Consider the following 12,659-nt stretch of genomic DNA (forward strand, 5'->3'; position numbering starts at 1 on the left):
CTAACGAGTAGCTCGAAATATTTAACGTTCCACTTATTAAAATATCTAAATTACACCTAATTCATCACGTGAACGTGAATGTACGCACTCACATTATTTGTCTTCTGTATTTAAATGCTTTTTCAAATTAGTTTCTCTTACTAAAAAAAATTAACAGTTGGAACTATTTAAAGCGAGTGTGTGTCTCCGAGGATTTGTTAGCCTATTAAGAAAATTATGGTTTAGAGTAACTAATCTTGTTGGATTAGCCGATCGTAATGGGATTAAGTGCGGCCATGTCAGTGAAGTGACACTCATATATTTTGCTGTTTGCATTACTTTATTTTGATTTCTTCTCTTTAAGTATGAAAATTGTGAGATGGAGAGCTGAGTTTGTCTAAATAATATATTTGGATTGAAAATGTTTTTTTTTTTTCAATATGTGATTTCATCTTGCATATATATTAACTGAACTCCCAAGCAAGATTAAAGACACATAATTTCTGAATTATCATGATTAATCTTGGGATGATTCTCATCCAATGCTGTTTGCCAATGAGGAGCGTAAATGAGGAATTTCAACAGATACCTAAGATCGAAAGAATACAAGAGAAAAAGATACGAATACATTACTGTGATCAACGGATGGCTAGTGTAGAGTAGAGACATACATTAGCATACTCGTACGAATAACAAATGTAGACTTCCCTCATATGCCTCAATTTTCATCATCAAAATAGACAATAGGAGGCTACTCCATCAAACAACATATATATATATATTCAGTGCAAAAACAGAATAATAGAGGTTATTCTTCACCTTTGTCTCCGACGTTAGCTCCAGGAGAACTATTCAAGATTCTAATTAATTCTATGTAGTTGCTGTGTTGTTGTTAACAACACACGGAAATTATTGGGTACTAATTAGCTATTGAAATGATTAGCCCATTGTGTAGGATGGGCATGGCAAGTTAATCACAGTGCTCTTGACCTTAACCATCATGTTAATGCTGTTGGTGATGCCTTGTGATCCTATTCCACTGTCCTTAATTCCCTGCACATTAAAATCATATTGTTCTTAGAGAAGATGTGGAGGATAGACTTGAAGAAATGAACATTGTATAGATGGTTTCTTGATGACGTGCATGACTAGGTTAGGCTTGTAAGTTCACCTGGAAGGGAAAATGATCCGGTCCACGAGCTGGAGCGGAGTTAATCTGGACGGTTCCCGTCTCCATGGCATCGCTGATCAACATAGCTTTGTTGATATCTTTGGTGAAGACACAACCCTGTTTTTTTGGTGATACGGATCAAGATGTTCAGAAAAAGAAGCACAGAAAAATCTTTTGAGGCTGAGATATTTAGATGGTAAGCTAGATGAGTTTATACCTGTAGGCCAAAATTGCTTGCATTGCAATGGTGAATTCCTTCTTCAGCAGAGGTAATCCTAATCACTGGCAAAACTGGCCCAAATGGCTCCTCCCATGCTATCCTCATGTCTGGCCTAACATGGTCTAGCAAAAGTGGCCAGATGAGATTGCCCTCTCTTTTGTATTCCTGGCAAAATGTTGCGCCCTTCTGCTTAGCATCCATAACTAACCCTTCAATGAAGTTTGCCGATGACTCTGAGACAACTGCAGTGATATCACAATCATCTTCGGGAGGTCCAACTTTTAGTTTTGCTACTTTGGCATTTACTTTTGCAACAAGATCATCAGCCACAGATTCCATCACCAAAACAACCTTAACAGCTGTGCACCTTTGACCACTGTTAAAGTCCAACAATCAGTTAGAAGTTCTGGCTGATTACAATAAAAACAACACGCGATGCAGCGTAGAGCTCCATCCATTTCCTGAGGCAGCTAAAGGGTGTAAAAGGCAGTGCCTAAATCTTGTCCACCATTACCACCCTCTACATTATATGGGATAGAGGTTCTTCTACTTGTGAGGAGCATGAGATTGATCCTAAAATTCTGAATAAGTTCCAAAACTTGGATCTTTAGTAGTACGACCAATCTAAACTAGCAAAGTCCAGTCATGTGTCTACATTAGATCACTCAAAGACATTGGCTGTAATAACCTATTTGTGGGGAAAATTGAACTCTGATATCCATCTCCACCAAGCATTCATTTTCCTAATTTTATGTTTCAATTTCAAGTTATGTTAGACATTTAATTGTTATTTTATTCATCAACTCCCAACTTATGATGTCAGTGGATGAATATTCTTTAGTGAGTGGGCCTAATTTTTTCTGCAATCAAGTGCTTTTCTAATCCTTTTAGCCTTCATGTTTTGACTAATGCAACAGCAATAATGCCATCTTCGTTTATCCAATTCAACCTGGCATGTATTCATTCATACGAGTCGCAAGCATCTTTCCTTGCTTAATTTCAAGATGAATGATGAAGACAGCAATTTATGTGCATGGCACACAGACCAAAAATAGAGAAATGGCGACTCGAACAATTTCAGAGGTTGAAATTTCAATGTTGGTACCAAGTTTTAGATTGATAAAGCAAGTTTTCTAGAGCACCATAAGCAAAAAAGAGAGATGCTAAACCTGTAAGAAAAACCTCCTTTGACAATATTTGCTGCAACCAAATCTAAATCTGCATCCTCAAGGACAATACAAGCATCTTTTCCTCCCAGCTCCATTTGTAAGGGGATCATGCCTGCTTTCTTTGAGATCGCAATCCCAGTGTCACCGCCAGTAAAGCTACAGAAAGCACACAATTTGTACTATCAGCATTACTGGAAAAAGTGGCTTAGGAAACCACCAAGGATTAAGAAATTTGGTTTACCTTATACAGTTCACACCAGGATGCATGGTGAGGAAATCACCAATCTCAGAACCTTTCCCAGTGACACAGTTAATAAGGCCCTTTGGAAAGCCAGCTAAGTGGAAACAATGAACCATATGTAGGGCTGACACAGCACCCTGTATCAAAGAAACAAGGCACTCTTTTAGGTAACCAAGTCCCTATGCACAAGAAGTATATGCATTGCACTTTTGGAGCACATGTAGCCCAAAAAGTACGTGGAGAAAGAATTATTACTCGAAAAGAAACCAATGAAAAGTCACAACCTAACAACTCCCATCAAGCATTCGAATAGACCAAACTGTGAATGCTTCTACTCCATGGTTATATCGTTGGAGAATACATAACAACTAGCCAGCTTGCTTAAATCCTACATGCAGCAATTAGTAAGTTGCATGGAAGTACCTGAGTTGGAGGCTTGAGAACAATAGAATTCCCAGCAATCAAGGCAGGTGCTAGTTTGGAGACGGCAAGGTTAACAGGATAGTTAAAGGGGGGAATGGCTAGGACAACACCGAGTGGGATCTGTATCACAAGATTTGATCAGTATAATAAAACCTCAGTATCTTGTGAAACAAGCTTTCCTGATTCTTTTGGCAATGCTGGTCAGGCAATTGTGAAAAGTAAGGCATAGTAATAAAGGAGCAATTGATGCTAAGTATCTAATGAGAGTTTTCCATCACCAATCAACTGAATATAATTGAAGAAGGCCGCTGTTCTGAAGCTGCGCATTAAAACACTCGAATGCCGATGACCAAGTAAATTCATCCAGATTGGCAACTGAAAACATGATCTTGAACCTTTAAGGAAATTCTCTATTTGATATAGCTTCTTTTATTTTCTATGCTGGGACATGATTTCAGATTAGGAATACATGTGAAGATAGTTCAGTGGCAATCAAGTTCACGGACATCTTAAGTAGAATTGCTGATTCAAAATGACAACGGATTAGTAGAAGTCATCTTAGATGAGGCCATTGCAAGTTGTGCAGGTTCCAGTCACTAATTAGTAAGTCCAAACAATCAACTATCTTTGGCATTATTCTGCTTACAATAGCAAAATTATGGCTATTTATTACTTCCCAACATATGACAAGCGACCTCTGCCAAATTTTTGTGACACGATTTTGAAACAAAGGTGGCAGCATAGAAACTTTCATTCCTCCGAAAAGAGATCATTTTAGTGATTGAATCCACGAAAATTACGATTCATGCAAAAAAACCAAATTTAAGAAGATCAAATTGCCATATATAGTTCATAAAGATTAAGGAACTTCAGGTGTGTTAATTCACAATTTATATATACACATAGTACAAGAAAAATGGAATCACGATCTGCAATTTGTGACTGGATTTTGCTACTTTGGTTGAGTAAATAAACCAAGCGGTAAAGAGAAGAAAATTTTAACTTTGTTAGTCCAATATTCGTGCAGTGCATTGTGCATCAAGTTTAGTAGAAAATGAGAGCAAAATGTACCTTGGAACTGAGGCAGTATTTGGTCCTCTCATTTCCAGGAAAACTATCAGAGACCAAGTATGTGCCCTGTCCCAAAATCCTTACTCCTTCTTCAGCAGTGTAAGAAACCAGATCTCCAGACCTCACAACCTTCATCAAATCCAAGTGACTATTATCATTATGTTTTGCTAACAAGATCTTGATTCTATGTGCAATGCACACTTGCTAGAGCAGCAAATTTTCAAAAAGTACACATATCAGCTACCTCAGTGACAGCATCTTTTGCTGGTTTTGCAATCTCCTTTACTAGACATTCTGCAATTGGCGCTTTGTGCTCTTTGAGAATAGCAGCGGCCTTGTGAAGCAGCTCTGCGCGCTTCCAAAGTGGAGTTTTGGCCCATAACTTTTGTGCAGCCTTAGCTATTTCCATTACCTTGTTAACCTCTTCTTGTGTACATGCTGGTTGAAAATTTCATATATCGAGAATCAGAGGCCAAATCTAGCCCCAATCAAGGTTGCTCAAATAAACTCGACAATGACAGTAGCAATAGTTCATCTTACATATAACCAAATTTCTTGGCAATCCCCTACCGTTTCTTAGAGAAATAAAAGCAAGAAGATGTGGGTAATAGTTATGATGTTGGAACTGGTCAGTTAAACAAGGTTCAGCATTTCTGAAAAGGTGGAAGAGAATTTCTTCATATCGATTTATCAAAAATAACAAGAGTCCTTGTATCCAACTGGAGTCAAATTCGCTGGATAATGCCGAGAAATTTCACATAACATGTAGTACTAAAACAAAGAAACCGTTTGACTTTTAATTGTACAGTGATCTCTTCAAGCAAGAGCTGCAAAAACCCTGTAAAATTATAGCTGGTGGGCCAATTCTACAATCAAATAGTTCTACAGGCTACAGTACAAGTAGAAACCCAAAAGAATCAAAGGCCATCATCATCAATTTCAAGTCAGACATGCATAACAAAAGTAATACCTTGTACTTTGTACTGAGTTTTTCGCGTAGTTGGATTAATGATGGAAACAGATTTCCCAGAAGCAGACTTCTTCCACTCCCCTTCAAAGTAGTACTTGAACTCATCTCCATCAGTAATCTCAGCAAAAACTCCACTCCCAGCCATTGCTAATTTAGACACTAAACTGCTTTTCCTCTCAAGACTGATCAACCCTCTGAGGGAAATATTTAGCTTCAAAGCTCAGAGAAACAGAATCAGGTTGTTTCTTCTGCTGCCCTGGGAGTAGCTACCTAACGAGTGATGATCACTGGTGTGTATTTGGAGGTGGGGACCTATAAATAGAGGAAAATGGTTAGCCACATTTGGGCTTCAGGGAATTCTGAGGCATAGATTTCTTGTTCTCTCGGATTTTGACTTCAGCTTTTTGGACCAACTGGATCGTGGCAGCTGTGGAGACAAAGAAAAAAAGAAAAAAGAAAAAGCCAAACCTTGGTTGATGACTAATCACTTTGATATTCAGCTCCGAGCCGTTGGAAATTAAATGTTAGTTGGCCACGTTTTTACTTGGTGTATCCACCACATGCATTCAAAATTTTTTTTTTTGGGTAATAATTTTGGGGATTAATTACTACCATAATGTTCTACACTTACTAGGTTGATATGATATATTGCACAACACGACGTGCAGGTGTTTTCACTTCTTCCATTGGATTCTTTTTTGGTTCTTGTCTATTTCTTTTTTTTCTTCTTCTTCTTCTAAATTTATGGTTCTTGTTTTGTTGATTTTACTAGTGTTTTTTTGGTTTTGCTGGTTCAATTATGGTGTGAATTAGATAGAATTGTGAAGGTGAAATTACCATCTGTCGGAATTTGGACCAGACGACCAAATTTTGAAACAATCGAATCTAAATCAGTGGAAGTTGGCCATAACTCTGTAACCAAGAATTTGACAAATACAGATGAAATAGTCTTGCTCTAGGTTCGAGGGAATAACAAGTTGGATGTTTCGGAGGAGCAAGTGTAAATAAAAAATTCGAATTCAAGTTATCTTGCTTACATTTTAAAAAATAAAAGTCTAGTTTTGGGTTTCATCAATTACAAGTTAAATATTTCAATAGTAAAAAAAAAAAGGTGAACAAGCGTCAATTTTTAGTAAAAAACCAAAAGAATGTGTGTAACACCGTACAAACACAATTCAATGAAAGGGTATCATAAGCTTGATATCAATTCCTAATATACAAAGTTTTGAGATGTTTAAGTTGAATTAGTTAAACATTTTCTCTCAAAATTAAGGATGGAGCCAAAAGTTAAGCATTTTTCTTCATCCAATTGGCTTGATGAAATGCAATTATTTTACATCATAGACCCTTCCAAGTTCCAAAAACCAGAGAAAATCAGAATAATTAAGCAACAAATTTTGGTGAAAAAGATAGAAGAACCTTTTCTGGAGCTCGAGCAAAAAGTGATGGTAGCAAGAACCCTTTTTTTTTTTTCTTCCTTAGCATGAATCAAGACAAATTTTAAGAACTTTTCCAAATGCCTTTTTTTTCCCCTTTTTTGATAACTATGGATGTTCATAAATATGTCAGCAGGAGCAGTCAACGGAAGTTGGAACCGTATACAATTCTTGTCCAGATTATGAATAAAACTACAAGAGCAATTCAATCAAACAAACCCTATCGGTTTCTGCATGTTTCTATATCTTATCTCCCTGCTACTGGGAATGGGTAATTCAACCATGCTTCTCTTTTCTTTCTCTTTTTCTTTCCCAAGAATAAATGCTGTAACCATTCTGTTTACGAATATTCTTTGTATATACTAGCGTGATGGTTGATCCTCCCCCAGTTTCCATTGCAACGTTTTCAATATGTAACTTTCTTCTCAAAAGGAAGAGCTAGTAGAGAGTAGGGAGGCCAAATGGACCATTCTCTGCCAAATCTGTCCTTCTCATTTTGGAGCATGAACTGAAGAAAAAGAACCCTCGAGGAGATTTTCCCCTGTGGTCTTGGGTTTGGAAGGCCAAAGCAAAGTCCAAGATTAAACATTTTCTTTGGCTAGCTTGCCAAAGCAGACTGCCTTCTAAGCCAGTCCTCCTAGAGAGAAATATCACTGCTGACTCTTCTTGCCCTCGTTGCAACCATCCCTGTGTAAGATTCAGCACATGTTCTTAGATATTGCTCCCATGCCTGACCCTTTTGGCAAAGCCTCAGCATTCCTACCTACATTGGTTGGTCAATTGATCTGGATTTTACATTTTGGCTTAAAAATGGTTGCTTGTCAAAACATATTTCTCCTTTTTATGGAATCCCCTGGGGTACTTTTATTTCTGTTGCCTGCTGGAATCTTTGGATTGCCAGAAACAAGGCTATTTTTGAACCCTCTAACCCCTTCTCCATCCTGCACAATACTCTAGTAATGGTGGCTGCATACTCCTTTCTAGGACCTATTCAGAGCTTAGCACCCCTTAGAACTGAAGTGCTCATTTTCTGGATTCCCCCCAAACCTTCCTATTTCAAAGTCAACACTGACGGTTCCTCCTTAGGGAATTCGGTCCAGCGGGATCAGGTGGCATGATCAGAAATCACCTAGTCCACTGGGTAGCTGGCTTTAGCCGAAAATTAGGCCATGCTACTAATGTCCTTGCCGAACTATGGGGAACAAGGGATGGGGAATCCTTAGCTTCCTCTCTCAACTTGCAAAATGTTGAACTAGAAGTTGATGCTACATCTGCTTTAGACTTGCTTAAATCTGCTGATATCTCAACTCATGAGCATGCTTCAATTATCTCTGATTCCCAAGTTTTTGATCTCTGCTCTACCGAAAGTCACTCTTAGACATGCTTACCGAGAAGCTAACAACTGTACAGACAAATTGGCGAAACTGGATTCTCAGCAAGAACGCAAAATAGAACTTTCGTATTCTATGAAAGTGTCCCTCCCAATTTAAGAAAACTAGATGAAAATATTAAAGGAATTTGCTTGCCTCGTTTTGTACCTAATTCCTTTTCTTACCAAAAATAAAAAATTTTTTCTCCTAGCATTGTCTCCACTTTCCAGTCAGAGGTATGGAGCAGGTCAATACCAAGCAACAGTACACTTTATTACAGACTTTGATTTGCAGATTGAAAATACTCCATAAATTCCAAGCTGCAGTTTCAAATTTAAAATATCCAAGCTATGTCCTCGGCACTATTTTAAGAGTTTAGAGAAATTAGTGCCTATGTCTGAAGTGTCTTACTAGTTTTAAATCAATTGAGGAACACTTACATTGTACCACTTGCATCTTAATTAACCAATTATTCTTGTTCAAAGCTAGAATACTTATCTTGACTACACATGGTGATGACTTATGATACATAAAATAATATGGTTCAATGCTTATAGTAAACATCAATCATTTGAGCTTGTGACAATATAATTGGATGGTCTGCGAATTTAGAGTTTCAAAATGGAAAAAAAAAAAAAAAAAGTTATGAAGAACGGGCCAAGAGTTATGAAAGAAGTGGCTTCATGATGGAGTAGCTGGAGGATAATTTGTGGCTTTGGCTAAGAGTCGGTGGGCTTCCCAACTCTTTGGGTGTGGTAGAGATCGCCTTCTCTTTTATCCTCTTCAGAACCACAAGTATTGGTAGGAGTGGTGATGATCCGCCAAACCGTGCAATCATTTAGAAGCCCGTGTTTTACCAAAAGATACAACAAACTGATATTCTTGTTTCTTTTTTTTTTAGCAACGATACATTTGTATAACCTACTGTATCTTAAATCTAGGAAGAGGGGGAGGGGGAGCCTAAGGAAGCTGTGGTAGGGAACTAGTGGGTATACAGACCCAATTAGACCAAAGGAGTGCTCTGGCACAACTCTTAGATTTTTTTCGCTACAGGTGAGATTTTGAACCCTCACCTACAGCCCAAGGTTTGATATTCTTGTTTCAAACCACTTCGATATTTCCAAACCAATTTACCACAATCAATTTCTGTTTTCACAACACTAGTATTTTGGAGATTGAAAATGCCTTAGGAACTAAATAACATGACAATATATATATATATATATATTTTTTTCTTGTTACAACAATTACTTTCTAACCTATTTCTACACTGTGAGAAAAGGGGAAGGACTCAATGGTTTGACAGGGGAGCAAAGAGGGGAGGAAGGCACCTTCAATCCAAACTAAAGCATTAATTAGTGCACTAGTCAAGACAAATTCCAAGAAAATCCTAAGAATAATGCAGGCTACCTCAGAGGGACTCGAGTCCTTCGCGATGGTCAGTAGATCAAGGTCTCGGAAGACAAAATGGACAGTACCCCTTAAAGAGCAGTGTTTAGTATTATTTAATACCTAGATTACCAATATGTGAATTTTTTTGAAAAGGTTATATATAAATGTACATCAATTTTCAATTTAATTTCTCAAAAAAAAAAAAAAGTAAAAGTTCGACTATATAGAGTAGGAATTCATTCAGGATAAAAGATTACCTGACCAAAGCCCATTAAAGCTTCATCAATCATCAGTAAATGCTTCACCGGATTAAATAGCACTGGACATCAACTAATAATAATAAATGTTCCTTAGGCAAATCCGTTAAATTGTAGATTTGTTATTTCCAGTGCACGTTTAATTTACCATTAACATAATGACATAAATCAAATTGTGCTGGATGATTTCTAATTGTCCCTAATAAAATTTGCTTTTATAAAATGGAAAAGTCCTCTGGGGACAGCCAAAAAATTACATTTATAGAGAAGATTAGTTTAGTCCCTATGCAATTATGACAGAAGAGAAATAGTTTTACAAAAATACCCATTTCTCACGGGTGATGTTACAAAAATACCCATTTCTGACTCCTCATAAAAATGGTACACTGCACAACTTGGCTTCCATAGGGATCTATAAAGTGTAATTACTTTTAATTAATTTAAATGGGTTCTCTGTATAATTTTTTTTATTTTTTATCGGACTTTTTTTTCCCGAGTTTCTCATCTAAGTTGATGTGATTAAAATTAAAAAGAACAAATTTTGTTTGAATACTTGTTAAAAGATTGAAGATGTAAAGTGAATTACTTTACCTCGCCCATTAGCCCCCAAATACCGTGTCAATTTTGGAAAATTGAAATAGGTAACTTGATTATAATCTTCAGAAAACCTATCGGAATTTGATTAATATGTATCAACTTCATAATTTTGTCCTGTACATAATAAGTCTACCTATCTCGATTGAAGATTATTTAGAGAGAAAATTTTCTCTTTGATGCAAGCAAGCGATTAACAAAAAGAAAAAAAAAGTGATTGAAAATAATTTTTTTTTTTAAAAAAAGTAATAAGGATGGGTGTTTTAAAAATCTTAAAAGAAAAATGCCAAATAATTGCTATCCAAACAAACTCAATAATGTTAGAAAGTTTTCTAACGTTTTGATTAATCAATATGTGAATTTCTTGACTACATTCTCTACATTATTAATAAGTGGAAATTAATTTCCATCTACTTTCTCCAAAATCTTTTTGACTACAAATGTAAAAGAGTTACAAGTTCATGAAAATCACGGATGTAACAAAGCCCAAAGTGGCGTCCCTTGGGATGTAACTAAGGCCCAAAAGTGTCCCACATCGACTAAATAGCAGCTCCTTTAACTCTTTAAATACACCAGCTCCGAAGGGAGCGAACGTCCCTTCGGGGACATCCGATAAAATTGGAACGATACAGAGAAGATTAGCATGGCCCCTGCGCAAGGATGACACGCACAAATCGAGAAATGGTCCAAATTTTTTTTTACTATACTGCCCATACTCCTCACGTGTCTTTTTACCGAAACACCCCCTCACTTGACGATTCAAGGTCGGTGCACCAGGTCTCAAGTCCACCCGTAATACAAGATAGCCCCCTCCCCAAATATAATATATATCCTTGTAGTCGGAGAGTTTGGTGTTTATTTCACGGGTGGCGGGCCGCTGAAATTCATCCGGAGAGTTTCTTCGCAGGTACACTTTCTGTTTTCCAGCTCCGATCAATTTCTTGAATATTTTTGTGGTAATACAAGCGAATTCTGATTTATTTTTTGAAAAAATGATCACCAAAACTCAAAAATTTCAAGTCTTTATTCAATCCCCTGAACTACAAATCCCAACCCAAGCTCTAAATGTCGAAAACCCTAACCCTAATTTCACTTTACAAGATCTCAAATCCTCTCTCTTCGCCAAAGCCCATCAAAATCTTAGCTCCCTTTACTTCACCTTGAATGGTAAACCCCTCTCTGATTCGACTAAGTTACCGAATTCCCAAATTGCTCCTCTTTCCACATTAACACTTCGGTGCCGCCTTCTCGGTGGCGGTGGAGATGGCGGCGCCACTGGGGCGGAATCCCGGGATTGTTACCTTAACATGTATGCTACTAAAAAGCCCGATAAAGTTGACCCGAATGAGACGAGGCTGTCGAAATGGCTGAATTGTGCGATTTCCAATGAGCCGTTGAAGCGGCCGGTTGTGATCGATAAGCTTGGGAATTTGTTCAATAAGGAGGCGTTAGTTGGGGCGTTGTTGATGAAAAAGGTACCTAAGGAGTTTTGGTATATAAAAGGTTTGAAGGATATGATCGCTGTCGAGTTGGATGTGATTCCTGGGTTGGAGGATGAGAGAGGGAGTCGGACCGGGGCAAAGTTTCAGTGCCCTATAACGGGGTTGGAGTTCAATGGGAAGTATAAGTTTTTCGCGTTGAGGTCATGTGGACATGTGCTGAGTGCGAAGGCATTGAAGGAGGTTAAGTCGTCAGCATGTTTGGTGTGTCATAAAGAGTTCTCTGAAAGTGATAAGATGCCGATCAATGGGAATGAAGAGGAAGTGACGGTTTTGAGAGAAAGAATGGAAGCAGAAAGGGTTAATATAAAGGATAAGAAGGTAAAGAAGGTGAAGACTGGGGGTTTGGTGGCTAATGGTGCTGAGGATGGGTCAGTGGGATTGCCAAGGTTGAGTGGGACAAAACGTGGAATTGATACTAAGGTACCTGACAAGGCTTCAGCCAAAGTGGAAGGAAATTCCAAGCTCGTGTCGACTGGCAAAGTTGAGACGAATGGAACAGCTAAGAGATTCAAGGCTGTTGATGCTGCCCCAGCTAATGCCACGAAGGAAGTATATGCATCTATTTTTACTTCATCAAGAAAGTCTGACTTCAAAGAGACGTTTACATGCAGGTCACTGCCACTTGGGAGAAATTAATTGAGGTGGGATTGTTAAGGTGATCTTGTAGTGTTGTTTAGTTGCATTGTAACCTGGGACTATATATTGATGAAGAAAATGAATTGTTTCCTCTGGTTATTAGCTGCTGTGATTTGCTATACGGAAGCTTTCTGTTGATGTATCATATTAGCAGTGATTGTACTGTGAGTAATTACATTGATGACTTGCTTCCCTGATTTATGGAGTTAGATCTGTTTCTTGTGGTAA

General features: G+C 37.8%; 2 protein-coding genes and 1 non-coding gene across 3 annotated transcripts; 2 read left to right on the forward strand and 1 right to left on the reverse strand.

Moving 5' to 3' along the window:
- Window positions 1–583: 583 nt before the first annotated feature.
- On the reverse strand, window positions 584–5,618 carry LOC113693824 (NADP-dependent glyceraldehyde-3-phosphate dehydrogenase). Its single transcript, XM_027212552.2, has 9 exons — window positions 5,245–5,618; window positions 4,519–4,712; window positions 4,275–4,403; window positions 3,204–3,323; window positions 2,781–2,917; window positions 2,540–2,695; window positions 1,368–1,746; window positions 1,151–1,267; window positions 584–1,032 (listed from the first exon to the last, which is right to left on the reverse strand). Exons 1-9 carry the CDS (start codon window positions 5,387–5,389, stop codon window positions 919–921), a joined length of 1,491 nt encoding a protein of 496 aa, XP_027068353.2. The 5' UTR covers window positions 5,390–5,618; the 3' UTR covers window positions 584–918.
- A 5,268-nt stretch (window positions 5,619–10,886) lies between these two features.
- On the forward strand, window positions 10,887–10,989 carry LOC113694361 (U6 spliceosomal RNA). Its single transcript, XR_003449318.1, has one exon. It is a non-coding gene; the product is annotated as a U6 spliceosomal RNA (small nuclear RNA).
- Window positions 10,990–11,064: 75 nt separating this feature from the next.
- Window positions 11,065–12,659, forward strand: LOC113694236 (uncharacterized). Its single transcript, XM_027213118.2, has one exon. The coding sequence runs from the start codon at window positions 11,286–11,288 to the stop codon at window positions 12,429–12,431; it is 1,146 nt and encodes a 381-aa protein (XP_027068919.1). The 5' UTR covers window positions 11,065–11,285; the 3' UTR covers window positions 12,432–12,659.

This window comes from Coffea arabica, chromosome 6c (genome assembly GCF_036785885.1).
Source record: "Coffea arabica cultivar ET-39 chromosome 6c, Coffea Arabica ET-39 HiFi, whole genome shotgun sequence".
NCBI lineage: Eukaryota > Viridiplantae > Streptophyta > Magnoliopsida > Gentianales > Rubiaceae > Coffea > Coffea arabica.